The sequence below is a fragment of the Zonotrichia leucophrys genome, chromosome 2 (genome assembly GCF_028769735.1).
Source record: "Zonotrichia leucophrys gambelii isolate GWCS_2022_RI chromosome 2, RI_Zleu_2.0, whole genome shotgun sequence".
NCBI lineage: Eukaryota > Metazoa > Chordata > Aves > Passeriformes > Passerellidae > Zonotrichia > Zonotrichia leucophrys.
The window spans coordinates 20,515,000-20,529,960 of record NC_088171.1 but is presented as its reverse complement, the minus strand read 5'-3'; the positions used below and the strand labels follow the sequence as shown (position 1 = coordinate 20,529,960).

General features: G+C 35.3%; 1 protein-coding gene across 1 annotated transcript in view; it reads left to right on the top strand.

Moving 5' to 3' along the window:
• The window catches only part of MALRD1 (MAM and LDL receptor class A domain containing 1), a 232,953-nt gene that overhangs the window by 60,742 nt on the left and 157,250 nt on the right, over positions 1-14,961 (top strand). Inside the window, exons 18-19 of the mRNA XM_064703173.1 lie at positions 11,748-11,835; positions 14,546-14,722. Coding sequence (XP_064559243.1) covers positions 11,748-11,835; positions 14,546-14,722 — 265 coding nt within the window. The remainder of the gene's footprint in view (positions 1-11,747; positions 11,836-14,545; positions 14,723-14,961) is intronic.

Genomic DNA, 14,961 nt, shown 5'->3' with positions numbered 1-14,961 from the left:
TTTTTGCAGCTTTATTGATCTAGAGTTTCTCTTCCTCTGCAAATGATATTATCTGCAAGAAGTTATACAAAAATTTTAATTGGAAAAATTCAAGTTAAAATGAATTTCTTATAAACTATTCATTTTAATTCTACAGGATACTTGTTTCAGCATGAAAAAAACCCCACTGTTGAGTGTCCTTGTCTCTTTACTTGTTCTGCATTTATTTTCATCCTGAGAAGTTTACTTACATGTCTTTCCTAGATAAATACTTGAAACGGTAGAAAAACAAAATTCTGTCTATGATAGCCTACTCATATTGATGATGAATAGTGTTTGCTTTTATCTTCTTTGGAATAATCATATCTGAAATAGTTTTTGCTCAGAAAAAGGTGCAAAGGTTCTATTTTAACATTTTTAAAAAATTTACTCTCTTAGCTTGCTCTATTTTTTCATATTTCTGATGATACAGAAAAGGAAATGATGATATGTGAAAAATGGCAAAATTCTATATCTCAATCCTTTTGGGTACTGTAGTCTCCTTTTTGTCATGATAGAAATCACATACCTATCATGCCTGTCTTAAGAGACCTAGGGCAACTTTACAATATTGCAGAACATATTAAAAAAAGAATCATTATCTTTATCCCAGTACAGTTATTCCCTTTTTTTCTCATGCAGATTATACATTTATCTCTGTAAACAAAGATGGTTATACATCTTTGATACTGCCAAGTGTAAGTAGTACATTAGGGAGTCTATCATCATTTTGTGATGATTTTATAAAGGTCAGTTTTGCATTTTTCTTCATAGACTCTTATGAAATTTAAAAATGCAAGTACAATGTTTAAGTCCATGGTTAACTATTACTGCTATATTTGATTTCATTACTAAAAATTTTAGTATTCGAAGTATCATATGTAAAACCTTACTTGTCCCTTCAAATATAAAAGTTTCTCCATTTAAGTGTGAAAAATAAGGACCAAAATCAGAAGAAAATAAATAATGCAAAATAACGTTGCAATTAAGTAGATATAAAATGCATTTGACAATTTCCTATTTTACAAGTGGTTAAGAAAAGTAAACAAAAAATAAACTATAATAATTTTAATCTTTTTATCAATTAAGTATTAACTTAGGAAGTAATGGAATATTGATTGAAAATTAGAATGATGCAGTTTCTATGAATATAGAATAGGACTATGTCCTGTGAACACAAATATAAAACAACATTCTTTCTCCAACTATTCTTTTATATCTGTTGTGCTAATTAATTTTTTTTAATATACGGGTACTTGTATTATGTTTTTGTTATGAGTGACATATCAGTTTCATATCAAATACATATGTAGTGAGCATACATCTTTTACATCCAAGCTCTTGCCATTCGTCTTCTCAAGAGAGATAGGAAGTGCTGAAAGTCGTACTTAGGGTACGGAGCTGGTTGGGATATGTCACATAGGCTGTTCTGCTTTTTCACCCTCTACTCTTCCCTCTCACTCCTCAGTGAGATGAGATTGCAGCTGTTCTTTGGGGCTTCTGATGATCTGCTCTGCAATAAGTGAAATGGCATCACAAAAATCACCCTTCAGTTATTTCTGCCATTCTTGCTGTTTCTTGCAATTACTTTTCTGAGGGAAGGGAGGACTGATCAACACCCTCACCCCACCAGCTATTTCTGTAATGAAAAACTCAGAATTCTAAAGGTAAATAGAAATTTTGGTGTAATTCCAGTTTAAAAACTATTTTTATAGTGGTTTGGGGTTCTGCTTCAAACAAAAAGTGTCTGCTGGGGCAAATTTTGAGGTTTCAGAATGTAGTGTTTTTCTTTCATGCACTTCTAGTGGTGATAATTAATTATATTTCATAAATTATTAGTAGAGGGAAACTTATAGTAAACTAAATACCCCTTTTGCCAATTTAAGACAAGATAATGACTCACTAGTCTTCTTTGTTAGCTATAATATCTTTTATGTAAGAATACAATTTCATTTCCTACATAACAAGCTTTAGAATTATGGAAATTAAAAATTTTAGATTTTGTATTCAATTTTACAGCCCCTCAGAGAGAATATTTTAATAGGGTTTGTAACAATGATAGTTTTGTGGACTTATGTGAATTTTCAGTCTTGTCTAGTTATTAATTGATAAGCATCAGGTTAAAATTCTGGACTTATACGGGTGAATTCCAGAACATGTAGCTAATCAAACTTAACCAAACTTCTTTGCCTGCAACTTCTCAGGAAGAGTGTGCGTTACTCTATATTGTCCCAAGGAGAAGTATTATTTCCTAGTGTGGAAAGAACAGGAAGAAAAAAACCAAATCAAAGTAATTGTGTATTTACCCTTACTTTTGGAACATTAAACTGGGAAAAAAAAATATTGAAAAGTTTAACCCTTTCTAGAGCACTGGATAAACTGTGTTCCTTTCAGAGAGTTGCTTGAGATTTAGCAGAGAAACATCTAATCAACAGTGTTAAAAAAGCTTCATAGAGAAAGATCATTAGTGATTTTTCTGAATGGAGACAAGAGAGGTATTCTATGAAATCGTAATGTAACACAATTCAAGAAAAAGGAAATAGTATTTTAGGATGGCCTGTATCGTATTTGCGTTGCCCCCAGATGAAGGAAGGAATGATGAATCTGACTTCATGTTCTCAGAAGGCCAATTTATTACTTTATGATACTATTTTATATTAAAAATACTATACTAAACTATACTAAAGAATACAGAAAGGATACTTACTCAATGCTAAAAAGATAATAATGAAAACTCATTGCTCTTTCCAGAGTCTCAACACAAAGACCCTGATTGGCCAAGAGTCAAAGCAACTCACACCAGAATCCAATGAAACACTCACCTCTGGGTAAACAATCTCCAAACACATTCCACATGAGCAAAACAGAGGAGAAGCAAATGAGATAAGGATTATTTTCCTTTTCTCTGAGGCTTCTCAGCTTCCCAGGAGAAAAATCCTGTGCGAGGGAACTTTTTCAGAGAATGTGAATGCCACAGGCCTGTTTTATAGTTCATTGGTGATAAATGAGTTTTGTATACATGTTTTGTGCATACACAAGTCTTGTACACATGTTTTGTGTATACACAAGTCTTGTACACATGTTTTGTGTGCAAGAAACTGCAAATGAAGTCAATAAGTAACTTGGAAAATTATCAGAAGCAAAGTCAGTTAAGGCCTAGAAGCACAATAATGAGGCTGCAACCTCGCACCTGCCATACACTGCTAAGAGCCTGGGTGGAAGCACAGTGTGCCAGGATGTGGCATTGCTGGGGTGATGCCACCCGTGGTGACTCACACTGAGCTGTGGACAGCCAACCTTGCCACTGCACATCTGTGCTCACACTGTGAGGCACTCTGCTGCACTGAGCTCTTGGTGCCTTGGGAGGCTCACTCTTTTTGATATTCTAGCTGTGATTTCAGATTTTCTGCAGTCGCTTTCGCCCTTGTTGAACCAGGTTTGTTATTGTCAAGTGTTGTTAGCCTTCTGCCTTGATTTGATTGTCTACCTGCTTCCTTCTTCAGGGCCTCATTTCAGCGTGTTTTGACATACCAGTAGGAGTTTGTTAATGTTTAGTTGGTCAGATACATATTTTTCATTAAAATCTGATGCTGAAGCCGCTCTGAACTTATCAAGGACTTCTCTAAGACATTTATTACGTGTCTAATACCTACTTGTGATCATTTTTATGTTATTGCTTTTGACCTATTCCCTGCTAGTAATTTCCACACAAAGATTTAGAGAGCATGGATTTCCACTCAAAAAAGAGCTTCAGTTTCAATTTTCAATTTATCACTCCTCATCTTCCTTCTCCTACTCTTCTCCTTTGAACTTCCCCAAATAATCTGCTGAGATTAGTATTCAGGAATTCTCCTTTTTTTAAATTTTTTTCCCTGTCCTTTAAATGTTGCCATTTGCTTTTGTTCCACCTTGCTCCTCCAATAGTACTTCAAATAAATGAATATCTAGACACATTTGCTGCATCTCAGTAGGTCTTTTTCTGACTATTCTTCTTTGTTTCTGATCTGTATGTTGCCTTCTTTCATCCCTGATACCTCTTTGCATATTGCACAATACTCTGTGTTTTTTACATTGTGCTGTTGGTTTCTGGTCTGCTTACAGTAATTATTCTCATTTTGTTTTCACTGTGGCATTGTACAGCCTGTAGTTTCAGGCAGACCTACACAAGCAAGTTTTTATTAATTGGCTAATATGGACCTTTAAATATCCAAATGCACTGGAATGGGAAGAGACATCTTGTACCAGATAAAAAGTTGCTTAAATTCTCATCCAACCTGACCAGCACACTTCTCACCATCATTGTAAAAAATGTACTTCTTCATGTCCAATCTAAATCTCTTCTCCTTCAATTTAAAATCATTGCCCCTTGTCCTGTCAGTATAAGTCTTGGAAAAAAGTCTCTCTTCATCTCTCTTATGAGCCAGCTTTAAGTATTGAAATGCTGCCGTAAGGTCTCCACATATCCTTCCTTTCTCTAAATTGAAATCTTTCATAATGTCTTCATAGCAGAAGTGTTCCATTGCTCTGACCAGTTTTTGTGGCCCTCCCCTAGACCTACTCTTACAGGTCCATGGTGTTCTCATGCTGGGGAATCCAGAGCTGGATGTGGTACTCCAGGTGTGGGCTCACCATGGTGGACAGAGTGGCAGAATCACCCCCTTGTCTGGCTGGCCACACTTTTTATATTAAGCCCAGGGCAAAGCCTACACAATCTTTCAAGTTATTTAAAGAAAAAAGGAAAAAGACCAACCAACCAACTGACCAAAAACAATAACCACATACTCAAACCCAAAAAAAGTGTTATCATATCTGTACTTAACACTCATGCCTTTTTAGAATGTGTCCTGGCAGGTATGATGTGCAGAGACAGTTTCAGGGTATCTAAACTGTGCCAGAGATTGCTCTGTCAGGCCGAATTGTGTGGATTAGTCCAAGTCTGTCCTGTTGAAGTGACAATGCCTTTTGGTAGGGCAGCTCTACTTCTCGCACTTGTAGGTCCTAAACTCTCCACCATGCCCCATCCTCAAGGGACTGCCTCAAGGGGCTGTAGAGGGCCAGGAGCAAAAGATGACATATCTCATCTCAACCTCATGTTCATATTTCATGCAGAGCTTGTATAGGCTCTAGCTTGGGGAGTTCATGCTCTGGTTTCCTAACTAGTCCACAGTCTAGGTCAGAAACAATATACACATAAATTGGACAACATGGGAACCAAGGCACTTGTGAGAAGGGGTGGAAAAACAACCTTAAGATTTGATGGTTGGTGGTGAACTTTGCGTTGATAGCGAAGACCATTCAATACCTACAGTGTGAAGTGAAATACAGACAATTTTCATGCTGAAAATGTGTGTGGTACAATGCTGTGTATTTGAAAAATAAGTAGTGTGAGTTTTTTTAAAAGTCCATCCTAAACAATGGTTTTGCCATTTTTGATAAATGGATTTCTCAACATAGAAAACTGTGAAAACAAGATGATCACATGAGGAATCAGGAAAATACATTGGATAAACCTTCAGAGAAAATTTTGTGGGCTTAGTTCAGGTCTTAGGGAAAGATAGTGGCCCTTTGTCCAGTGCTATCAGAATACTAAAGATATAATCCACTCTAAAAATACAAACAATTTATTCTTTGTGCTGTTGTTTTATTGATATGCTGTGGAAAACCTGTCATGATGTCATCAAGTCACAACATGTGCACATAGGGGACCAGGAATGAGAATTTCTAATCTACCTTTAATAATACCTTTTCCAGTGACAATTATATTCTTAATTTCATGTCTGTCATTTCCTTGCAATTTTTCTTGAGAGGGGAGAAAAGAAGGGGGCTGGGGTGAGAACTTTTTACCTTTTTTGTCCATATTTACATGCAGGCTGCTCAATGGAAATCACATAAAGTAAAAATACTCTTTCTATTCTCTACTGAACTGTCAAGTTCTGCTCGTTTTAAATATGGAAAACCTGAAGTAATGAAAAGTTTTCACCATCTTTCAGAACCCACAGCCCACTGAGAGACTGTTGGGCCATTTGCATTCAAGGGGCATCATGTAAGAGAGGAGTTATGTTTCCCTGAAAATTAAGAGTATTGTTTCACATTTCCTATTGATATTACTATATTACTTATCAGCAACTGCTCAACAGGAAAATAAAACTTGGATGACTTTACAAGGAGAAGGAAAATGGTAGTGATGTTTATCTCATGGCTTAATTGGATCTAGAAAATATAACTGGATCTAGGAATATCAATATCTTTGAAAATATAACAGGAAGATCACAGGAAAGCTGTACTTTGTTGAAGATTTAATTAAATTTTCTTCCACAGAGGAAAGAAATTGCCTTATATAAAGCAGAGAGTTTTAAAAATATTTTTTTGCAATCTGTTTTTTCAAAAATTTCTATTTATTAAGTATGCTTATATCAGAATTAAGGAACAATGTAGAAATCTACTCCCACTGAAGTATATGTCAAAACTCTCATTAACTGTAATGAGGACAGGATTTCATGTCAACCCACATGTTCTGGTGATATCTCTATGTTATTGTTTCCTTACTTTGGGAGGTTAAGGCCATATGCATGGATGTAGGAGCAGCAACTCCATATTACTAAGTCAGGAAAAATCATTTGGGTCAGAAAAGGTTCACATCATTAGGCAGAAGGTCTAATAGTGATCCCTTTGCTCATTAGCATTTGCTGCTGAACAGATAATTGACTGTTTATTACCACAAGTGCTTTCACAAGCATTGAGAAGAAACCAGTGAGCGCCTCCTCTTAGGATGCTCCTTATCTCAGCATGGAAGAATTGCCTTTGCAGCAAGCACTGCATGGATCAGATAAAGTCTATTTGTTCAGCCCAGTGCAGACTTCCCTATACAGACATGTGAAGATGTCTTTGTGCAGCCCTTTATATCTTGGTATGCTCGACTGTACAAAAGGGAGGGACAGAAATACTCAGGTCATAACAAGTCATCCTGGTCAATGTGGGACACTTCTTTTAGAACCATAAGTCCCAGGTATTTGATATAGTAACTCAGCCAGAATCCTGGGGTTTGTTTGTTTGCTTGTTTGTTTGTTTTATTTTTTACATATAAAATCTGAGGAAAGCTGTGTTTGGGAGAAAAGAAAGCAGACGTTGTATATCCTTGTAGATTAAGTCAAAATTAACGATGAACTTAAGGTATTTTAAATATAGTTTTATAATTGCAATTGCTATATAGATGTTTCTCAAATGGGCAGGCTAAACATGTTGTTTTAAAAACCTAGAATCTCAGAAATTTTTAGGCACTGACAATATAGTACTTCTGCAATAATTCTTCCAGTGCTAATATTACAGAGTGACAACAGGATCTTTTCTCTTGAATGAAGTTTTGTGACCTTAATACAGGAAAGTAAAGACTCCTAGAATATGAAGTCATTAATTCCTCCAATATTATTGAATAGTCTAAAACAGGATAGAAATGTGATTCATCCCTGCACTTTAGAGAAATGCTGTGAAAAACATCATAAATCAGCAGGAGGGTTCACAAGCTTATAGCAAAGTGTGATAAAGTGCTTTACTGAACTAGAACTAGTGTTTCTCAGTATCTTGTAAAACCAAGCACTGTAAAACATCAAATATTTGACAGAAGATTTTTCATATTTGATGTGTGTAACCTTAAGAATGCTGGTAACAATTCATTTGGACACCTGTGTGAAAGGACTTTATTTCAACTTTTGAAGTCTGGAGGCATTAATTTCCAAATCATTTTCAATGGTCATGAAAAAAAGGGGCTGATGAGCTTTGAAGAAGGGCAGTGTGATCTTGAGCTTTTCAGTGGGTATGATTTAAGTGATGTGCTGACCCACCCAATGTTGATAATCTCTCCAGAAGCTGATGGCAGGTCTCCACTTGTGATTGGGTTCCGTGCAGCACATAATGGCTCTGATTGCCTAAATCATTCCCCCAAGAGAGGGAAAGCTGAAACAGACTGTGACAACCCAGGCATCCTTTATTTTTTCCCTAAGACAAACTGTTTTGCAGAAGGTTCAGTGGAACAGGTCAGTGCCATGTAAACAGAATGCAACTGGTGGACACCTAAATGAGAGATTGAGGGAATAATCTCAAATCCACAGTGCCTACTCCTGTAATGACAACTGAGGAAGCAGAGAAACAGAGCCAAGGAGGAATAAATCAACATGCTGGGACTCAGCAAAGCCGTCAATATCTTATTTGATGTGAATTAAAACCTACTCAAAAATTCAAGATCAATTCTAAGTTTCTCTTTTTTTGAATTAAACCTTTTCTGAAAGAATTGTGTTTTCTTGGAAATAGTTTCGATTTTAATGTACTTCTTGAGAAATTATTATAGGAATATGTTCATGCGTTCTTGAAAAAATTATTCTACAGTGAAGACTTATGACATGACTTTGATCATTGGATGAAAATATTTTAACAAAGAAGATGCTTTGAAGCTTCATTCTCTGGCTTGACCTTTGTCTGTAATTACAAAAGTTCCATCACCTCATAAGGAATTTATTGCTTTTGTGATGCAAAGTTATTATACAATTTTCTTTATTCATCCCTAGCATTAAAAAATAGGGGTAGTTTACATCAGAGATATGCAGTGAAATGTGGAGGACTTTACTTTTAGTAAGTTACAACAAAATTTTTTATGGAAAAATGTTTTGTCAGTTATTTGTGTGGCTTTTTTTTTCCTATTCAAACCAAATAAAATGCTTTCTTGCCAGAAATCATCATAGAAACCTAATCTAAATTACCATGCTCTAACTAGAAATAAAAATCACTAAATACCCTGTTCACATCTCCTGTAACAAAACTGAGTTACTGTTTATCTAAATTACAAGTTGAATACATTGGAAGTAATATCACTATTTTCTAGACATTTGAAAATCTTCAGAATTTTGAATGCACCACAGTATTTGAAATTATTCCATTCTATCTTAAACTATGCTTGTATAGAAATTAAGATTTTACTTTGGTAACCTTCAGTGGGAATTGGCTATTGACAGAAATGAGCATCACTGTAAAAATTGAGCATTTGTACAGAACAATATTATCCATTGTAATTCCTCTATTAAGACTTGTCCTGACATCACTTCACTATTCAAAAGCCTATTTTGTTCAAAATCTTAAGGGAGCATTCTTTTTATGTATACAGAATGTCATTCTAATGCAGTTTGCTTTCATGGAATTGGGTTTTTTCCCCTCTTTTCTTTATGTCAAGTACTTTTGATACCTTTATAGATTTCATTGAGTCCGTTCTTAGGCTTCTAAAAACATGAAATTGGGAACTATTTATTCTTATTCAAGTAACAAATGCGATGTGCACTGAGTTTCACAGCAGATGAATTTCTGAGATTGCTTTATAATATCTTATGAAGTTTGCAGAATTACATCTGTCAAATTAATTAAAGTGGTCAAAGTTTAACCACAGCTGCAGAGAGACTATGCATTGAGGCTCTAAACTCAGAAATTTGTCTTATTTTCAGTTTTAAGTGTATACCTATGCCACTATTACACTTTTTGTGTTGTTAATGAGTTCATGCTATATTTCAAAGTATCAGGCTTCCCTGGTGCATAGATAAATGTAAAAAAAAAAAAAAGTGGGTGGGGAGATTTTAAACAACACAATCATAATGATAATCAGTATAAGGGTATTCTGAATTAAATTCCTCCTAGAGAACTGTGTCCTGTCACTTCTAACTTTGAATATTTTTAATCCTTTTAAAAACATATTCTTGCTTAAGGTGCAAGACTGCAGCTCTCTTAAAGGAAACATGGGTGGATGATGTTGGATAAGGATGTCCTCAGCCCGTGTGTCTGTCAGGACTGGGACATGGGCACAGGTAGATTTGGAGACTGAAGCTCCTTGCACATCCTGCAGTGACATCCAGAAGTGCCCAAACCAATCCTATGGAAAGTTACTGTAGTTGTAAGGGTATTTGGGTTTATCTTAGTAGTAGCAGTGTAATTAAGCTAACTCACTGCCTCTTTTTCTAAATTTGAGTTAATCAATAAGTAAGTAATTAATTGCAGGTAGATAATCGTTCATACTTTGAAAACAAATTGAAAATTATATTTAAACTGCTGTGTGTTTGCCAGTCAACATTACCATGGAAGGAGATTTGTAATTTTGGAAATTTCCTTGCGTGGCTTTTCCAAATAGTAGATGTTTTTGTTTGTCCTGTTTCCCATTCATAACTATTTTATTGCTATTGGTACCAGTACTGTAGCATTGTCCCTTTTAATCTAAAATACCCAAAAGCCTGGGGTAATATTGTAAGGAATATTTGTGGGTATCCTGAGGGGAAAATAAGAATCCCATACTGCTGTAGGAGCAATAAAAAGCAATGCTGTCATTTATTGTTGTCGTTCACATGAAATATATTTTGTGCTAAAATGGCCCATCTGGAGCATATCCATAGTAGGGGACATTTACCTGTCTTCTTTTAGCATACTCATTTATTTTGTTTAATGGACATAATTTATAAATGAAGTGTAATCATTTTTATTTACTCTGGTGATGTCAGCATCAGTAATAAATCCACAATTCACATGCAACTTCAAAACAGCAGAAACAAATTTGTCAGTGTTAACATATTTAGACTGATATTATTCTTTTACTTTTATGGGGTTAAGACCATTCCTTGCATCATTTAAGTATTTTTCCCTCCTGTTACAGGATAATAAATTTCAAGTGTAATGTTTAAAAGGTCTCTGTACATATCATATGAAAAATGGTTTTTGTTCAAAATAACCTTTCTTTATAAATAAATTACAACAAAAATAGTAGAACTAACAGTACTCTGAAGCAGAACCATCATATATTTGCCACTATTTATCCTTCATTAATGTGTAGGAATTTTTTACTTAAGTGAGGAAAAATCTGAAAAAAAAACATTAGAAATTTTATACAGCATTTCTGAAACTGAATGTGTATGTAGCATATAAAATAAGGATTTAAAACAATGGCAAAGAAATAACAGTTTTTGAACTCTGTTGGATCAGCAAAAACATCTTTTTTCAAAAAGTGTGTGATTTGAGAAGGCGTTATTATTTTTATACATTGGGGTTTATTATTTAGTTGAACTAAGAGTACTCTTATCAAATCTCTCACTAATCACCTGCTAGACATTTATCACTCAGCAACAGACAGAAGAGAGGAGGTTTATTTAGTCTTCCAGAGAGTATTTCACAAACACCAACTTCTCCTATTCTCTGGCAGTAAAAAATAATGAAACAAATACAGCATTGACAGGTCTAATGAAGCAGTAGAATATTTTTCTTTAAAAGGTTCCATAGCTCATTTCTTACCTGCCTAATTGTTTTCATCATACTGAAATTTGTATGAGTCTATAATTTTTTTACATGAATGGTACTATATTTAGCATGATTAATGTTATTGCAATAAGTACCAAAGGAGGTAATCATAATATGCCACTTACGATAATGTCTTGCCATCATTTTATATCACAGTGATATTTCAGTGAATTTACACCACTGTGAAGCCAATCATTCTGTTATGGTTCTCTGTGATTAATGTGACCACCAGTGAAACCTGATAATCGCTTTCATAAATTGTCATTGAATAGACTGTATCCCCCAGAATAAATTTAATTTCATTTTAAGTGAGAAACATGGCACATGACTCTTCTATCAATTAATAGGAAATATTTAATGAGAAGTGGAAGTCTACTATACACTGAAAAATGCTTTTGTAATCCTTGTTTTTCTAGATTTTGGTGAAAGGTATCGTAGGAGATGGTTTCACCGGAGACATTGGACTTGATGATGTGTCTTTTCTGGGCTGTACTCTTTACAATGGTAAGAATTGAAATGCACATCTCCAAGCTGTGAGCTGATTCATTGCTGTTGTTTGTTAATATTGTTACTAGAAAAGCAAAAATGAAGTTAAAAAATGTGAGTCAGGAAATCCAGACTTATTTCCCTGCTCCTCAGACTCTCATATCCAGGCATCAGGACAAAATACGTTCTGGTGTGCATTTAAGGTCCAAAAGAGGTCCTTAGGAAGAAAAATGCAGCTTCCATAGTATTTTAGATCTTGACTCCTAGAAGGTAGAAGAAGCTTAGCTGTGTGTGAAGGAACTGAACTTCATTCTGCCAATTCAGTTTGATACAGCTTTCCACCTCCCCATAATAATTCTTAATGTACTTACTGTGCCAATTGCTCTCATGTGACAGCACACAAATAGTTCAGGTGATAGAGAAGCCTACTGTCAAAAGTGATTGTTACCAAGGGTAGAATAATCTCTACAGAATTGTAAAATATTATATCCCAAACGTGTATTCAAGGCACCAGACTCAGGATGTGGAGCTCACCACAGAACAGATTTTAAGTGGGCTACTGTTGGCTGCAGCAGGCAGTGCAGGTTATATATGGTGGGACAGTTGCTCCAAAGTCATGACAGGGCTGTAGAGCAGCAAACAACTTAAAACAATGCCTGAATATTAGTATCCTAGCACTTACTCTAAAACATCCTAGTGCAGATGCATTTTGTTCTGCTGCTCCAAAAATGTCATAGATATAATTAGTTCTATGAGGAATATCAACTGTGTATGGTGTTTCTTTTGCAGATAATTATCTAGTGTTTTACCATATTTATACAGGGTGAAGCAGTTATTATAATATTTTGGATGTGAAGGCTTTTTGTAAATAGTTAATGGATTGTGCCTTATATTCAGGGAATAAAATCTTAAAATAACTAATCAGAAAATCCATAAATAATTTCAAATTAGTTATGAAGAAAACTTTAATACTAAATAAGAAATTGGAAAATATAGAGGGTCAGAATTTCAAAGTTCATAACTAAGAAAAAATCTTCATTGTGTGTGGAAAGATAAATTGAAAATACTGAAGTATAATGGTGGACAAGAATCAGGTTTTGTGTTCTGTATAATTTTAAAATTGAGAGCAATTTTTGAAACAGCCTAGGGTCTTGTTCTTGTTTTATCTCCTCCATGCCATAAAAATATTCCAACAGCAAAAAAAGCAGTTAAAGAGACTGTGGGAATAGCCTGCAAAATAGACAACTATGGCATGTTCCACCAAATTTAACACCGGTAGGATCAGGTTGAAAAAGCAGAGTTCCCCTGTCCCTGCACACTGGAATCAAGCACTGCCCAATTGCTCTAGGTCCACTTTAAGTGACCAAACACTGACAGGGAGAGGTGGGCTTGGCAGCTTGGTGGCAAAGTCTCTAATAAGAAACATGAAAGATGTTGAATCTTTTGAATCATGAATGTACTGCTTCAGCACAGTATTTAAATGCCCTGACCAAAGGCTATTCAGTGACGCTTGCTCTGGACAAAATGGTATTCAATAAAGTATAGAAACTAAATTGTTTCAAAATAGAAGAAGTATCAGATCCTCCTTTCTTTTCAGGTGTTGTGAAGGCTCTGGTTATTCAAAAGTTCTTCCTCCATTTCAGTGTATCAGGCAGAGCCCAAAATGTGCCATTTGTACTTAAAAATTTCTGACCAATAATGTCCTTGCTGTTATTCTGAGTTGTGGATAAATTTATCAATTCATATAATTCTTACTTCAAAACATTCCTTCTCGTAAATTTTTTCCTTGAGTGTTAGGACATTTTGAGAGTATCATTCATTTGACTGGAAAAGAATTTATTTAATTTCATATATTTGCTTTCTACCCTTCAAAATAAAAATGGATAATTTATTATCAGTATTAGTGCTCCAGCTGTCAGGGATTAAAAACAAAAATCCTTGCTATCCCAGACACATTTAATAGGAAAAGTCTTCACACACACTTTTTAATTAACTCAGGTGTATTGCTCAGCTGCATTGTGCGCTACAGCTAATAATTTCATAAATTATTAAATTTTAAAAAGGAGTTTTATAATGGAAATTCCTTTTTTAGACAAGAATAGCAAAGGTTTTCAAGAAAAGAGAGTAGGCTTGAAGAAAGGTGCATAGTAAAGAATAGGAGGACAAAAAAAGACAATTGATTTGCAAGAAGTGGTAATGAGTTTGAATGAAATATAAAGGAGGTGGTGGAACAAGGTGGTGACCTCAGAATCATTTCTCTAATGAGAAAATAATTTTTTTCAGCAATAAATTTACAAGGTAAGAAGGTTACATAGTAATTTCCACAGTCCCTTGTAGTAATCAACATGTTGAAGAACCCATTATCATCTGAATAATCTGTTAGCCTTGGTGCACAGGCAAAATCAGTTTCTGTGATTGCTGTGTGAGTGTTGGCACCTGTTTTTTGAAATTACTCACTGGGTTAATTCAAATTTGAAAGACTGGAAAGAGGTGTAAATCCTGCAAGTGTCAAAGATTGTATGGATAGTGTGACAAAACCAGTGCTTTCCACTGGGGAAAGCTCCAATTCAGCTTCTGCTGAACAGCATTTCAGTCATTCAACTGTCCAGGCACGATTCCAGTAAAGCCATATCCTGGAAAAGGGGGGCAGTGGCAAAGGGAGAAATCATTATGAAGCTGGAATGCCTCAGTCCAGGTGCTCAACATCCCTTTGGCTCCTTTTTCAAAGGAGACTTGCCCACTATTTCTACAACTACATCAGGAACTTCAGTTCCTGCCACGCTCCCCATGAACAACTGCACAGAGAAAGAGTTTGTGTGTCGAGCCTCTGGCCACTGCATCCAGATGATCCAGAAGTGCGATTTCAGACCTGACTGCTCTGATGAGTCTGATGAATCAGCTTGTGGTGAGTGGATCAAATCATGTTCTTTGTTACCTTGCTACTTTGTGGGTCTTAAACACATTGCACGATTTGGTATTAGCACCTAGATTCTATTTTAATGTGTTTTTCCCCAGGAATGTAGCAACATTTTACTCATCATGTGTGATATAATGCACTTTCTGCCTTCTGATTCAGACTCAACATTTCAAGTTACTACTGAAATGTGGTAGGGGAAGGAATCCTCAGTTCCCTAATGATTGGTA